The sequence below is a fragment of the Zygosaccharomyces rouxii genome, assembly GCF_000026365.1.
Source record: "Zygosaccharomyces rouxii strain CBS732 chromosome C complete sequence".
NCBI lineage: Eukaryota > Fungi > Ascomycota > Saccharomycetes > Saccharomycetales > Saccharomycetaceae > Zygosaccharomyces > Zygosaccharomyces rouxii.
In genome coordinates this window covers 251,448-266,725 of record NC_012992.1, presented here as the reverse complement: position 1 = coordinate 266,725, position 15,278 = coordinate 251,448, and the positions used below count along the sequence as shown (strand labels likewise).

Here is a 15,278-nt window from a genome sequence, read left to right as displayed (position 1 = left end):
GACATTCGATGTCAGTTTTCTATAGTATTTTATTTGTGTTATTTCCTTATTCCCTAGTTCATTGATCTATAGAAGAACGAGGTGTTAGCCTTCTCAATAACCTATCTTGTAAATTCATGTTATCTAAAATTCTACCATTGATATCTCCTCTTAATTCAAAATAAAGGCCCTTGTGATCCAAGGTATTTCTATTTTTCTTTGCTCTGGAGGTATCTATTGGGAATAACCACTCAATCCAACGCTCACCCATTAGATCTTTCCAGTTATTCATTGTAGATCCTAAATCGTAAGCATTATCCCGGTTTGGATTGATAGAGCCACAGGTATCGGCTAAGATTTCCAATTCTTCTCTGTAACGCCTATAGATATGCATTTCAACGGTAGTTTGATTCTTAGTCACTTGATAAATGCTAAACCCGGTAAAGAATGACAATGATACGGATACAGCAACACCTAGTAACCATACTGACAAAAGGTGGAAATCTATGAGCTCAACTTCGTACTGCTTAGTGTTAAACCAGTGTAGCAGTTGAATGGAACTAAATAGAAAAATAACGATGGAATAAGTTGTAGCGTACAGTAGGTACTGTATGAAGAATCTTTGATTGTTGAAACCAATGCAGCCGGGGAACCAGGGACAGTGATGATCCATCTTTAAAATACATTTATCACACCTAGAGCAGTGATGGCATCTATCAGGTTTCCATACATGACACGTTCGGCATACTCTAAATCTCCCATCTCTTTTAGTTGTAATGGATCTTCGACTTAAGAACTCTGGCGGAAGCTCTGCACCACTTTCAACAGCTTGCATGTCATAAACTTTTATCGTATCATAATCAAGAGGACTGCCAGGACCAGTAATTATAACTTTATAATAGGTATAAAGTCCTATCGCTACCAAAAAGACGTCAACAGATACCAGAAACTTGTACCAAATTTGATTAATTCTGGTCAACGACACGTAGGAAGTCCATAGATATAAGCATACAGTTAAGCATCTGGGAAAAATACTTCCCACAGAAAATTGATATCTACTCATATTTCATAACGGTCTTGATTCACTCTTGATCTTCACATATTTTAAAACCTTTGGATTGAAAGACGTGATTCAACCTTTAACATTTTTCACCATATACAGATACATGTCTATCTAATTGAAAAATTCATGTCATCGCATGTAAAAAATCACATCAAGTAGTCGAAAAAGAGGAAGAGAGTCATTATTTAATCGCATCTGAAATGTCTACTGTTGTTTTCCCTGGTGATCAGCTCCATTACGATGAGAATAAGCCACTTAACATTGGTCCAGGTGTGTATTGTGATCCCAAAAGTCAGAAAGTTCTCCCCATAAATGCAGGTTCGGCAGTGGTATCTGATAGTAAAAAAGATCAGAGTCTGTATATTGACTACGATTCGAAAAGGTATATTCCCGCTGTTGGCGATTTAGTAGTTGGTATTATTGTGGGCCAGTACACTGATAGCTACAAAGTTTCACTGTCAAGTTTTTCAACTAGTGTGACTCTTCCATATATGGCATTCCCCAATGCATCCAAGAAGAATAAACCAACACTGAAGATTGGAGACCTTGTGTACGCCCGGGTGTCTTCAGCTGAAAAGGAATTGGAAGCCGAATTGGAGTGTGTGGATGCCACCACTGGTAAAGATGCGGGATATGGGCTTTTGGATGGAGGTATGACGGTAGATGTAACTCTTAAATTTGCACGCCATCTGTTGTTTGATAACAGTTTTCCCCTTTTACCTATACTTGCTAAACATACTCAGTTCGAAATTGCTATTGGTGTAAACGGTAAGATATGGATTAAATGTGAAGAAGTTAAGGATACCTTAGCATGCTATAGATCAATACTGGATTGTCAAAGTTTACCAGTCTCAAACCATAAGAATGTTGTCAAGGAAAATTTTAGTAAAGTTTCCAAAGTTGCCGAAGCATGAGCTTTAAAAGAACAGCAATTGCTTATTTGAACCATTTGCATAATTGTCGTATATTTTCATATCTGTGTAATTTAATGCAGGGTCCGAAATCCCTGCTTGTAGATTAGGATTTTCCAAGGGTGAATAATTGTCAACTTGCATGACATTCTTGTAATAATTGGTATCGACTGATAAATTGTTGTAATAACGTTTCGTTAGATCTTCAACGATCGATGTTTCTTTGCTGTCGTCAGGAACTTCATTCACGACACAATCGCTAACCTTCTCATCCATTATTACGGGATCACCAATGTGTTTCTCTATGAAATCCCGCGATAATACCGGTACTTTGTTATCATAGGTAAATCTTAGTTTTCTCCTCAAGTTCGTACTGTAGTGATACATTAGTTGTAGATTGAAATTTGATATTTTTAATTCATCAGTTCCTTGGCAATTTGCCTCTCGAGGAATCGTTTCTTCGTCTGGCTCTTTCTTCTTTTCATTTTCTTCAATGATAGCTCTCAGTCTTCTATTGATCCCCGTTTGCTTACGAGAGGTAAATGGTGATAATTCATTGCCATCTTTCCTCATCGTATGGTATCTTCTGGTCGAATTCATGTTATATACAAATAGATCCTGCATCCATGTGACTGACCGCGGTAGATAGTATTCGTTCCAATAATTGTCAAATGCACCTGGGTATCCTCTGATGTTACGAACTACATCTTTCAAAGTTAAATCGTTATTTTGATCAATGAATTCTTCCTTTAAAAGAGATCTAAGGCTCTTGATATGATAATCGTTCCACCAATGTGTATAACTTCTCTTGGCGCCACTGATCACGTACTCGTTGTGCAGATAAACATCCGTATTCATCTCCCATAGTGTCGGATACCCTTCTTGCCAAACGTAGTGGCCCAAAAACAGATTAATAGCATCCTGCCTCTGTGCATCTACGAATGAATTGCTGTAAAATCTCTTGATACTCTCGATCATATCTCTAGAATGTGAGCTCCACTGGTTAATTTTCCGATATGTCTCCATAGTATTCACCAGATGAGATCCACCATATTGTAGTGCTATCGTGTCACCTAAGTCGTGGAACAATTCAGTGAGAATATTGACAATATCCGAGTCGTATTCCAGATAACTGTTGTCTACAACCCCCAGTTCCTTCAGTTGAACACCCAATGCTCTTTTGCCAATGACAAATTGAGCCGCGTTAGTTCTATCAAGACAATCAATACAGTTGGTTCGACATATACCTTCTTGTACTTTAGTTGTAGAGAAATCGGCTCCATTTTGGAAGATCCCCGTTTTGGACACGGATTGGGCAGCATAAGTTTCAAGAAACTCGATGACGCCTTGTCCGTATTGCTTTGATGCACGACTCATATCCCAAGAGGTGTAATCAATCCTTTTATGCTCCGGTAAAAACTGATTCAAGTAAGTTACGCATTGTTCGAACTCCCTTAGCAGTTTCACCTCTCTTGGTTTTTTCTCTCTTGTTTTAACTAAATTTAGAACTTGTACTGTACCGTACCTTTGAAATAACATGTCGAAATGAAGAGCCGCTGAGCTGAAATACGGATCCACAGAATTTATTTGAATTGGCGGTTTTGCAGTTAAGTTGGAGGCCTCTTGAGTCCAGTACAATGGGATGGAGCCCCTGTGTTGTACAAAGGAAGTATATCGGTCACTATCGTAGTACCCGTTGCCAGGTCGATGGAAAGATGTTAAAATCATATCTGCTGTAATTTGTTCGGTCTCCACTTCGTTGGCCACATAACCTTGATTATTGACACCTCTTTTCAAAAATCTAGCACCTGCGAAATGATGAGATCTTCTTGCGATCAAGGTGATGTAGATACTTTTCCCCAGTACAGAGACATTAACTTGATCTATGAAACCGTGGATAACTGGTTGAAACCAATCGTAAACCGTATCAATACAAGCTAGCACAGGCCCTAAAAGATTAGTATTCCACATGAACATTTCATTGTAATCATAGATACCACTAGGCACAGAAATATCACTTCTATCCTTTGCCTTCAACTTCTCCCTTAAGAGATTGGTCTGTAAAGTGTTCGTAATATCGTAAGTGTTACTAAAATAAAAAGTCTTGCTCAAATCTAAACTTTGAAATGTGGAGATTAACCTTGCTTCCACGCTGTACTTGTCAGGTTTTCTGTAACTATTAGAAATTGGTACTAGCTGGGTTTCATCGATGTGGTATATGCAATGACCCGCCAACACAGCTATTTGACTACACTTAGTGACTACTACCAGATAGTAACATGCAGTAAATCTAATGAACCCCAATAATCCATATCCAGTCAATTTTTTGTGTAAACCTTCTTCACTAGCTTCCTCCAAACCCGATAATACGTTCATAATTTCATTTCTAGTGAAGAAAACATTATCCTCGAGGACATTGAGTTTATCTTGTGGAACGCCCAAATCTATTTCAAGGATTCTAAACATGGTCTCCCTCTTGTTACTACCAACGATGTACATCCTCTCCTTAGTCTCATAGATGGTATATTTACTAAGAATAAACTTAGTAGTCTTCCTCTGTTTGGGGGTATCAATGGTATGAGGTTGTTTGTTGAAAGCATTTGAGATGGGTACGCCATCTTCGTAACCTCCATGATCCATCTTAGACTTTCAAGTTGCACTTGTTTCCAATAGTCAGTGTCATCGGTATGGATTTAAGCATCTGTTTTCAGAAGAGATCCCTTTGATGATTCAACACAGGACTACTCAGGACGAATACAAAGAAAGTTTGGAAGAAGTAACCAATGAATATGGCATTACGATACATAAGAATCATCTATTCATCCATTTGAATTGCTGATGGAGGGTCTCTTTATGGGTCTTGGCATCATCACGTGTACTATGGTGAAATGTGTCAAAATTTGGTAAAATTTGAAGAGATGAGATGAGCTTGATGAACAGCCGTTTGTAGCATCATATATCTTCAAGATTAGTTGCTTGATGGGATAATGGCACCAGGACCAGTTCGAAATAAGCAGGAGAGACGCAGGCAGTTTGCCGATTTGGCTATTCAAGGAACTAACAATTCCTCTATTGCATCGAAGAGATCCGTGGAAGTTGTATACTACCCGAAGTTGCAATCGAATGAGAGTTCAGATGGTCAGGAGACCCTAGAGTATTTTAAGCATTTTGTCCCTAAACCATTGCAAAGATCTCCCTGTATCAATCGTGGTTACTGGTTGAGACTACATGCGATTAGGTCACAGTTAGATGAAATTAGTGCCAAAGTTCAAGGTCCCGTGGTAGTTGTGAATCTGGGGTGCGGGTTTGATCCACTACCGTTCCAATTACTGGATAAACGTAACGTGGATAGTAAGAATTTCCGGGATAGGTTTACATTTTTAGATGTGGATTATCCAGAATTAATCGATGAAAAGGCATCCATCATAGCAGGAAACGATGAGTTGAAAGAGATTGTTGGTGAACCGATAGCTCATGGGAAATATCACAAATATTCGCTAGTGGCCTGTAATTTGAACTATCCCGATCCATTTGCGAAATTGGTTGATTCTTTAGACGATAAATGTACCAAAGTTTTTATTGCAGAAGTTTCATTGGCATATATGAAGCCCGAACAAGCTGATCAAATCATTGAAGTGTGCTCCACGGCAACCCATTCGCACTTTCTCATGTTAGAGCAGTTGACACCAGCATCCAGTGATGACCCATTTGGCCACCAGATGCTAAAGCATTTTAACAAAAATCGATCGCCTTTACAATCTGTGATCAAATACCAAAGTGTGGATTCTCAGACGCAGAGATTTAACCGTTTAGGTTTCTCCCATGTTAATGCCGGTGATATGTTCCAATTGTGGTGTTCTTTAAATGAATCTACAAAATCTGCATTGCAACGGGTAGAACCCTTTGACGAATTGGAAGAATTCCATCTGTTTGCCCACCACTACATCATTTTACATGCAACGAACGAAACATTTGCGTTCGACAAATTTCCGCTATTACCGGTGCCCTCCGCCGACGACATTGATGTCCTTTCATTACCGGTGGAATATTTCGAAATCGCTAACGTTCGTAAATTTGGTGCATCTGTCCTAGACCCTAACAAGAAGCAGCTATTGTATTTTGGAGGCTCATGTCCCCAAAGAACTAACGAAATCATTTCCATTGGACCTGATGGAGACTGTGAAGCTGTACCCTTCGATAAAACGACGGCCCCCGTAGCAAGAGCTTGTCATACTTTTACTCTTGTGAACAACGATACGGCCATGGTTGTTGGCGGTAGACGGAACCCATGGCAGCCCTTATCAGACACATGGATGTTCAACTTGTCTTCACATGAGTGGACTAGGGGCCCAGATTTGCCAGAAGCTTGTTACAGACATGTTACCTGTCTCTTGAAGAAGAACAAATTACTGATCTTAAGCGGCAAGACGCAGAGTTCGGATGCAGCTCTTCTACTAGACATTGAACAAAATCGTGTGGAGAGCATCCCTTCACAACTACCTGTCCTAATTGCACCAGCAGCTGACAACACTTCTACTCGCAAGGGTGTCCTGATTGGAGGTGGATGCGCCAACGAATCCGATATTTCTGATCACATTTACATTTTCACCTACGACAACGACGAGGACAAGAATCTGAAGATTGTAGACGCCTGGCAGGATCCACTCTTTTGCCGCTACGGTGCCCAAGCAAGATTCATCAATGATAACCAAATTGTCCTGGCGGGTGGTACCGGACCTTTCCTTTTCAACGCTCGCAACATGATTGTCGTACTAGATATCCGTTCTCACACCTTCAAATCAATAGCGCTACCAAACCCGCTTCCCTTGCTAGTCGGAGCGGACTTGCAGTTCGACCCACACTCCCAAGAACTGTTGCTAGTAGGTGGAGGCGCTACTTGCTACGGGTTCGGCTCAGTATGGAACCATGGTGCAAGAATAAGACTGACGGAAGGCAAGTACTGAAGGCAAGTCAAGTAGGCAATATGCAATATGCAGTATACAGTATGGAAGACGTCTCGAACAACCGGGCGCGATATTTTCTTACGCGACTACGGAGGTAATTGTTCTTTACTGTCATGGTTTACTTTAGTCTGTTACCGTGGTTCCGATGCGCCCGTGCTGGAAAAAAAGGTGAAAAAAATGAGAAAAAGACTGAAATAAACATCTCTGATATTTTTGGTGATCAGAAGATATTCAAAGTTAGGGAGAGGTTTGACTTGATCTGAGAGCTAGTACCTCATATCCAACCAAGATCAAAGCTGGTAGGATAGACAAAAGATAAAAAGATTGAGGATGAAGCGTTTTGATCTGGGAAATATGGGCCTCCATAAGAGGAAAGAGACTGATCCAAAGGATTCGCAGAATCAAGAAGATGAAGACTTAGATGCATCTGAATTCGAAGAGGAGGATGTTTTACCCGTCAAAGTCAAGAACAGAAGACCCAAGGAGGATAGTTTTACGCAGCAGCGTTTGAAGGCATGGAACCCTGTTTTCACACCAAGAATCGTTATACCGGTCTATCTATTGATTACGATGGTTTTCGTCATTGTTGGTGGATGTTTACTTGCTGAGGCAAATACGGTTAGTGACTTAACAATTTGGTATCAGGACTGCCCAACTAAGGCCCCCACTGGACAAAATCAATGGAATGATATGCCTGAGGAATATTGGACCTATCATTTCAAAAATTACAATAACTATAGCACTGCACCACAATGGAGATATACGGATGATCCGGATGATGACTCTGAGGAGAAGGGTACCTGTCACATACGGTTTACAACTCCAAGATCACTTAAAAATACTGTTTACGTGAATTACATGTTGGATAATTTTTCTGCGAATCACAGACGTTACGTTTTATCATTTAGTGAAGATCAAATAAGAGGACGTGCAGCTTCGTATGATGACATTCACGAAGGTGCCGGTATTAATTGTAAAACATTGGCAAAAAACGAAGAAGGTAAACTGTACTACCCATGTGGATTAATTGCAAATTCTTTTTTTAACGACACTTTCCCAGATGAATTGATTAACGTTCGAGATCAATCTAAGAACTATCCATTGTCAAACAAGGATATCAATTGGAAATCTGATAGAAGAAGGTTTCAAAAGACCACTTACAAACCCTCAGATATTGCCCCACCCCCATATTGGGCTAAAAAGTTTCCTCATGGTTACAATGAAACTAATATTCCAGATCTTCAAGATTGGGAGGAATTCCAAAATTGGATGAGACCTGCAGCATTTGACAAATTTGCAAAGTTAATTCGGAAGAATACTGAGAGTGACCTACCAGCAGGTGAATATCAAATTGATATCGGTCTACATTGGCCTGTAAGACAATTTAAAGGCAAGAAGGGAATTTTCGTTACGCATGGTTCCAGTATAGGAAGCCGTAACTACTTTTTGGGTACGGTGTACCTGATCGGTGGTTGTATAAGCGCAGCATTTGCCCTAATATTATTTGGTTTTTGGTTGATATCAGGCAGAAAAGAGGCTGATCCAAGGTATTTATCTTGGAATCAGGGTTCTATGGCAATGTAGAGACATGGTTCGTTATGTATTTTAGTATTATGTATGGATACGATTGATTTTTATTTTATTTTTTTTTTTTTTTCATTTAGTTGTTAAAAAGTTTTCTTCTGACTCATTTCGAGAACACATCATGATCAACAATTATCTCTACCTTTCTTTTTCAATTAGGCGTTGTATATATACAGATAGATAAGTTGAAAAATTTAAAGACTGTCTGAACAAGTCCGATCTTTGAAGGATAGGAGGGACATTGGAGAGTCAATTCAAATCAGGATGTTCAGAAACTGTCTAAAAAATTCCAAAAGATTTATTAGCAACAAGTCGTACCAAGTAACTACTTATGCTAGACCTGATGATCTTTATATTACCAGAGGTGTAAATGCTAAATTATTTGACGATGTTAATGGTAAGGAATTCGTTGATTTTACTGCAGGTATTGCAGTTACAGCATTAGGTCATTCCAATCCACAGGTTGCACAAGTTCTGTCCAAACAAGCTTCAACTTTAATGCATTCTTCTAATCTTTACTACAATACCGAATGTTTAAAATTGAGTGAAAAAATTGTAGAAAAGACTAAAAACCTAGGTGGTCAATACGATGCTTCTAAAGTCTTCTTATGTAACTCTGGTAGTGAGGCTAATGAAGCTGCCCTAAAATTTGCCAAAAAGTATGGTATTTCACAAAATGCATCCAAGCAGGAAATTGTTGCATTTGAGAATTCATTCCATGGTCGTACTATGGGGGCACTTTCTGCTACTGCAAATCCCAAATATAGAACTCCCTTTGGAGATTTAGTTCCAGGCATTCATTTCTTAAACCTCAATGATCAATTGACTAAATTACAAAATTTCGTTAGTGCCAAAGGTGATAAATTAGCCGGGTTGATTGTGGAACCCATTCAAGGTGAAGGTGGTGTTTTCCCAGTACCTCTAGAAACTCTTGCAGGTCTTAAGGAAATTTGTGAAGCTCATAACGTCATTGTTATATATGATGAAATTCAATGCGGGTTGTCACGTTCAGGTAAACTATGGGCACATGGTTATTTACCAAAGGAAGCTCATCCAGATATCTTTACTACTGCTAAAGCCCTAGGTAATGGGTTCCCGATTGCAGCTACCGTTGTTAACGAAAAAGTTAACAATGCACTAGTTGTTGGTGATCACGGTACTACATATGGTGGTAACCCATTAGCATGTGCTGTGGGTAACTACGTTCTTGATGTTCTATCTGATCCAAAATTCTTGGAACAAGTTAATAAGAAGGGTGAAAAATTACAAAATGGTCTGAAGGAGTTGCAGAAGTCATTCAGTGATCAAATTGTGGATGTTAGAGGTAAAGGTTTGATTGTTGGTTGTCAATTTAAGGAAAATCCTGGTCCTATTGTCAGTAAGGCAAGAGAATTAGGTCTATTAATCATTACAGCCGGTAAAAACACAGTCAGATTCGTTCCACCATTGACCATCGAGGACGAAACTTTACAACAAGGTCTTGACATTTTTACTGAAGCCGTAAAATCTGTTTATAAATCTTGAACAACGATAAAGAAATTTGTGTTAATAATAATAATAATAATAATAACAATAAGACTTAAAAAATTTTCTAATTGACTATAACACTTTTCTTGGTGGAGAAAAGAATTGAACAAATATTTAAGGATTTACCAGTAAATTCCTTTTGTAGAAGCTTCACAAAAACCACATGAAGAAGGCTACCAATGGGAAGAACATAGAACGATCAGAGAAAACTTGTGGGGCCACACCGTTTGAAGAAGATAGGGTGTATTTCATTTGAGATTTAACAACACCTATAGTTCCGCTAATGGAACCCAATCCAACGGAACCTTGCTTAGGTGAAGCAACCTTGTCATACATACTTGCGAATCTTTGAGCAAATGTTGTTTGTACCACAGTTGAAGAGCCCTTGTATGGAATGGTAACCCACATGTTAGAAGTATGTTCTTTAGTAGTTGTGTAGACGTTGGTCTTACCATCTTTCATTTGAGTCATTGTAGCCAAAGTATCCATGGAAAGATCCGTCACTGGAGTGCTTGGTGGTGGTGTGAACATGTTTGTTGATGGATCCGGTCTAGTAGTTTGGTGCGTCACTTTTGCGGCTGGTGTATCTGAACTTGACGTACTGGATGCTGTTGCTGGCGTAGTAGTTGCTGGTGTAGTAGCTGCTGCCGGCGTAGTAGTTGCTGGTGTAGTAGCTGTTGCTGGTGTAGTTGTTAATGCAGAACCCGAAGTCGTAGTGCCTGTTGCTGGCGTAGTAGCTGCTGCTGGTGTAGTTGTTAATGCAGAACCCGAAGTCGTAGTGCCTGTTGCTGGTGTAGTTGCTCCTGCTGATGTAGTTGCTCCTGCTGGTGTAGTTGTTGCCCCGGAACCCGAAGCGGTGGCACCTGTTGTTGCTGTTGCTATAGCTCCTGGTGCTGTAGTGGCAGTATCTGTAACACCCTGTTGGGCCGCTGCACCTTGTTGAGCACCTGCAGCAGCTGGTTCCGCTCTTTTCTCTGGGTGGTCTAATATGAGAGTTTGAGTAACTGGTAATCCCCCAATATTTGTAGTTACAGCATGACTAGTGACGGAAGCAGAGCTGGTTATTTCAGCTGCAAAATTCAATAACAGCAACCAAGCGACGGAACTCTTCTTGAACTGCATATTTCCCACAATCACAGATGGAAGTTAACGGATGCGAGTGGTAAAATCCTACAGCCGATTAGCGACGATGAGGAGGCCTTGTTTATAAGTAAAGGAAAGAAAGAACAAGTTGGAAATTTAGCCTGGTTTAGTTTGGTTTGGGTTATTTCACCTGTTTTGAAACCAAGCTTTCTGGATCTGGAGAGACGCGTCTTCGCTTCTCCTTTGGCCTTTTTAAAAGAGGAAACGAATTTGGCGAATATTTCTTTTTATAGCCACAAGAGATTTCTCTTTAAGATCTGTGCGGGTAACGCGCGGCGCAGCAGTGATCACGCGTGTGGGGAAGATGGCGGCTATGAGGTAGAGCTTCAAGTGGAGGAGTTCTTTATGTCTTTTACTTGTATATTTTCCTCTTATTTATATATGAGTAATTATTAGATTAAACATTTTTGCCATTCTTAAATTAGTTAATTTTTTAATTTCTCTTCTCCGCCTTTTTCTAAAAATTGAATTCCTTGAGCAAAACATTAAAAGGTTTCGTCAAAAACGATAAAACAATAGAAATTTTCGTGTTTAAATCATTCTATATTAGTTTTAATACAGGGTAAACAACAATTCCTTACACCCATGGAGCACCCCACAATCCCTGAACCCTTCGGCGGTTAGATTGGCGGCAACGACACCGAATGCAACCCGAAAAGAAAAAAAAATTGTATAAAAGGGGAAGTAATCAGAGATAAGAATAAAGAAACGTTTCCCCTTCTAGCGAAGTACATAGGAAAAGAACAAAACATTCGAACAAACAAGAAAGACAAAGGGTATGTAATAACCGAATGTAACCATCGTTAATTGTCAAAATTAGAGAAGTCTCAAGACTACTGTCTCCTAAGGACTCAATAGAATCCGCTCGTATCTATAAGCAATGGAGAGCAACATTCAGCTCTTTGTTTCAGCAAACGGTGATCATCTCAAACGAGCAGTTCTCTCATACACGCGTTTACTTTATTTCTTTTTATATTTTCCGTGCCGCCCCTAAGAATATCTTCTTCATCAGATTGAAAAAAAGGATGGGGGAGTGAAGATCAATAAATTTCGAACTCATCTTGATAAAGTTCCTTACACAGTTTGCAAGCTACAGAGAGAGGAAAAGAGGAGAGAGCAGGGAACAAGGATAAAGCTATATATCCCTCCGATCTTTGACCATGAGCGGTTCTAAGGATAACAACAACAGGTTACATGCGTTACATTCGAATGGTACTGCAGCAAGTGGACAGGATCACGTGTACCATGTATTCAGTGTTGATGATGACCCCAATGAGATTGAACACGATATAAGGTATCTGGAAGGTCTTCACGATGGGTTAAAGTATACGCTTAATAATAAAATCTCGAGAGGTGGGACTCCGCAGAATGCTCTACCACCTAATGCAGATTTTAATGACAGTCATAGTGGGGGCAACACAAGTAACAGTAGTTATAAACGCAAAACAAATAATCAGCAACAGGGTCAATTACGTGAACGCCCATCCAAAGTGAAAATTTTGGCTCCCGTAAAACCAGATTCTACGGATAGCTCTAGAAATGCGCAACACGGTGACGGTCAAGGTGGTGGTGGTGGTGAAGATGGCGGAGATAACGGATCTAGAGGTACACACCAACAACATGAACATCAACATCCTGCAGATAAACTTTTGCTCCATGATTATGACGATGAGACGGGTTCTCAGCACAATTTAATGATTGGGAATCCTGATGCAACGGATGAAGAAAATGGACCATCAAGTGATCAAGTATCGGTAGCAGATTCATTGGAATCTTATACTTTAAGAGAGAGGCAACATGCCATTAACGAAACCCACCCTTTTGGTATTAGGATTTGGAAACCTGCTCTTTATAAAAAGAAAAGATCTGTACAAAAGGTAGCTGATGAGGATATTCATGAAACTCACTTGAAGACAATTACCTGGTGGGTTCGAATCTCAAATATTCTCTGGTCCATCTCATGTGGTCTTTTCCTATTTCTTATGACTGTTGCAGTTTCACTTGTGGTTCTTGTACTTGGTCTTTTCACTTGTTCTGCAAGAGAATATTCAATTGTCTTGTGGAGGCTGGCCTTTTATCTGATTTGGCCATTTGGTAAAGTTGTCTACTTGAATTTCGATGAACAATATATGCAAGAAGATAAGGATGAAGGTATAAGTGCACAACAATTTTACAAGTGGGTTACTACATATAGCAACCGGCTTTTTTTCCACAGATCTCAAACTCAAGACAACACGCCTTTATTAGGTGACAACCAGACGAGTAATGATGTCAACTCTGATAATCGCTGGCTCAATGAGAATCAACATCCAAAACCTTCCTATGGATCTACTGAATCGCATCAACAGCAACAGCAACCGCAACAGCAACAGGAACAAGACTCCGATGATACTGGCCGTCCACCTTCATCAAGAACCGCTATACAAAGAAGATATTTTGGTAGAGGTAAGTGGACTTGGGGGAGATTCATATTTTACACCTGCTTCTACTTAATTTTACAACCTATTGTATGCATCTTTGCACTAATCACTTGGTTAACAGTTTTCACAATACCCATGAGTAATATCCTTTGGAATTTGATGTACCATTTCAGAAGACACCCCTTAGCATTAGGATTTAAAAGTATTAAAAATAAAGCAAAACCTGGTGAAACTATCGCTAGTGGTGATAAAGATAGCAGAAGCATCCTACTCTGTACATTTCGTTGTGCTGGTTGGCACTATTACAAATTTACAGTTGATGGTACGAACGTTATCGTGATGAATTTGGTGACCTTAGTCTTTTTCACCATCTTCGATTTCTATGCATTGAAAAAACTTTTAGGGTCATACACATGGATATCTAACGATAATGCAATTTTCACTCTTTGCCTAGCATCAATTATACCACTTGCATTTTACATTGGTCAAGCAGTGGCATCTATTTCAGCTCAAACTTCAATGGGTCTCGGTGCTGTAATTAATGCCTTCTTTTCTACAGTGGTTGAAATCTTTCTTTACTGCGTGGCGATAAGACAGGGCAAGGGACTTGTCGTGGAGGGTTCCATGATTGGGTCAATTCTTGGCGCCGTTCTTCTTTTACCAGGATTATCCATGTGTGGCGGTGCATTAAAGAGAAAGACTCAACGTTATAATCCCAAGAGCGCAAGTGTATCATCTACTATGTTAATCTTTTCCATGATTGTCATGTTCGTCCCCACGTTGCTATATGAAATCTATGGTGGGTACGTGGTAAAATGTGATGATGGTAAACGTTATGACTTGAGTGTATCGAGTGTTGGTAAAGCGCTAAGTTCTCACAGGTGTACTTTTTCACATCCGCCATTAAAATTTAACAAAATGTATACGCATGTGATTGAACCTATGTCAGTTTCATGTGCGGTAGTGCTTTCATTAGCCTACTTGATCGGACTTTGGTTTACTCTAAGAACTCATGCGGTAATGATTTGGCAATTCCCCATTAGTGAACAAAATAAAGAAGGCAGCCGGATATTAGAACCGGCTCAATCTAATACCGGTGGTGGCGATACCAATGAAGCTAATGCCGACGAAAGTGGCGGTCATGAATCTCCCAATTGGTCAAGAGGTAAATCGACATTCATCCTGTTATTTGCTACTGTACTTTATGCTATAATTGCAGAAATTTTAGTTTCATGTGTTGATGGTGTATTGGAATCGTCTTCATTAGATCCTAAATTTTTGGGATTGACCATATTAGCTTTAGTGCCCAATTCGACAGAGTTTTTGAATGCCATTTCGTTTGCTACCCATGGTAATGTAGCACTTTCCATGGAAATTGGCAGTGCATATGCATTGCAAGTATGTCTTTTACAAATTCCCGCCCTTGTGGTTTATTCAATTTGGTATACATGGAACTGGAAACATTCTACCATTAGCATCAGAGACCAGATGTTTGCACTTGTTTTCCCCAAGTGGGATCTAATTGCTACCGTTGCTAGCGTCTTTATGTTTACCTACCTGTATGCAGAGGGTAAATCCAATTATTTTAAAGGGTCCGTATTGATTCTATTATATGTGATTGTCATTTTCGGATTCTACTTCCAAGGGCTGGTTGATAATTGGGATTCCATTGAAGTAAATCATTAAA

The 15,278-nt window shown here is 39.7% G+C and overlaps 8 protein-coding genes across 8 annotated transcripts; 5 read left to right on the top strand and 3 right to left on the bottom strand.

Moving 5' to 3' along the window:
- Nucleotides 1-58: 58 nt before the first annotated feature.
- Nucleotides 59-1,042, bottom strand: PFA3 (palmitoyltransferase PFA3; the record flags this gene model as incomplete). The annotated part of the gene is made up of 1 exon (XM_002495759.1): nt 59-1,042. The coding sequence occupies one exon, from the start codon at nt 1,040-1,042 to the stop codon at nt 59-61; it is 984 nt and encodes a 327-aa protein (XP_002495804.1).
- Nucleotides 1,043-1,242: 200 nt separating this feature from the next.
- Nucleotides 1,243-1,956, top strand: RRP40 (exosome non-catalytic core subunit RRP40; the record flags this gene model as incomplete). The annotated part of the gene is made up of 1 exon (XM_002495758.1): nt 1,243-1,956. One exon carries the CDS (start codon nt 1,243-1,245, stop codon nt 1,954-1,956), a length of 714 nt encoding a protein of 237 aa, XP_002495803.1.
- Nucleotides 1,957-1,959: 3 nt separating this feature from the next.
- Nucleotides 1,960-4,593, bottom strand: FIG4 (phosphatidylinositol-3,5-bisphosphate 5-phosphatase; the record flags this gene model as incomplete). The annotated part of the gene is made up of 1 exon (XM_002495757.1): nt 1,960-4,593. The coding sequence occupies one exon, from the start codon at nt 4,591-4,593 to the stop codon at nt 1,960-1,962; it is 2,634 nt and encodes an 877-aa protein (XP_002495802.1).
- Nucleotides 4,594-4,940: 347 nt separating this feature from the next.
- On the top strand, nt 4,941-6,917 carry PPM2 (tRNA methyltransferase PPM2; the record flags this gene model as incomplete). The annotated part of the gene is made up of 1 exon (XM_002495756.1): nt 4,941-6,917. The coding sequence occupies one exon, from the start codon at nt 4,941-4,943 to the stop codon at nt 6,915-6,917; it is 1,977 nt and encodes a 658-aa protein (XP_002495801.1).
- Nucleotides 6,918-7,247: 330 nt separating this feature from the next.
- LEM3 (Lem3p) lies at nt 7,248-8,501 on the top strand (the record flags this gene model as incomplete). Its single annotated transcript, XM_002495755.1, has 1 exon — nt 7,248-8,501. The coding sequence occupies one exon, from the start codon at nt 7,248-7,250 to the stop codon at nt 8,499-8,501; it is 1,254 nt and encodes a 417-aa protein (XP_002495800.1).
- A 264-nt stretch (nt 8,502-8,765) lies between these two features.
- Nucleotides 8,766-10,025, top strand: ARG8 (acetylornithine transaminase; the record flags this gene model as incomplete). The annotated part of the gene is made up of 1 exon (XM_002495754.1): nt 8,766-10,025. One exon carries the CDS (start codon nt 8,766-8,768, stop codon nt 10,023-10,025), a length of 1,260 nt encoding a protein of 419 aa, XP_002495799.1.
- Nucleotides 10,026-10,178: 153 nt separating this feature from the next.
- KRE1 (Kre1p) lies at nt 10,179-11,150 on the bottom strand (the record flags this gene model as incomplete). The annotated part of the gene is made up of 1 exon (XM_002495753.1): nt 10,179-11,150. One exon carries the CDS (start codon nt 11,148-11,150, stop codon nt 10,179-10,181), a length of 972 nt encoding a protein of 323 aa, XP_002495798.1.
- A 1,181-nt stretch (nt 11,151-12,331) lies between these two features.
- VNX1 (calcium/hydrogen antiporter) lies at nt 12,332-15,277 on the top strand (the record flags this gene model as incomplete). Its single annotated transcript, XM_002495752.1, has 1 exon — nt 12,332-15,277. One exon carries the CDS (start codon nt 12,332-12,334, stop codon nt 15,275-15,277), a length of 2,946 nt encoding a protein of 981 aa, XP_002495797.1.
- Between the last annotated feature and the right edge of the window lies 1 nt (nt 15,278).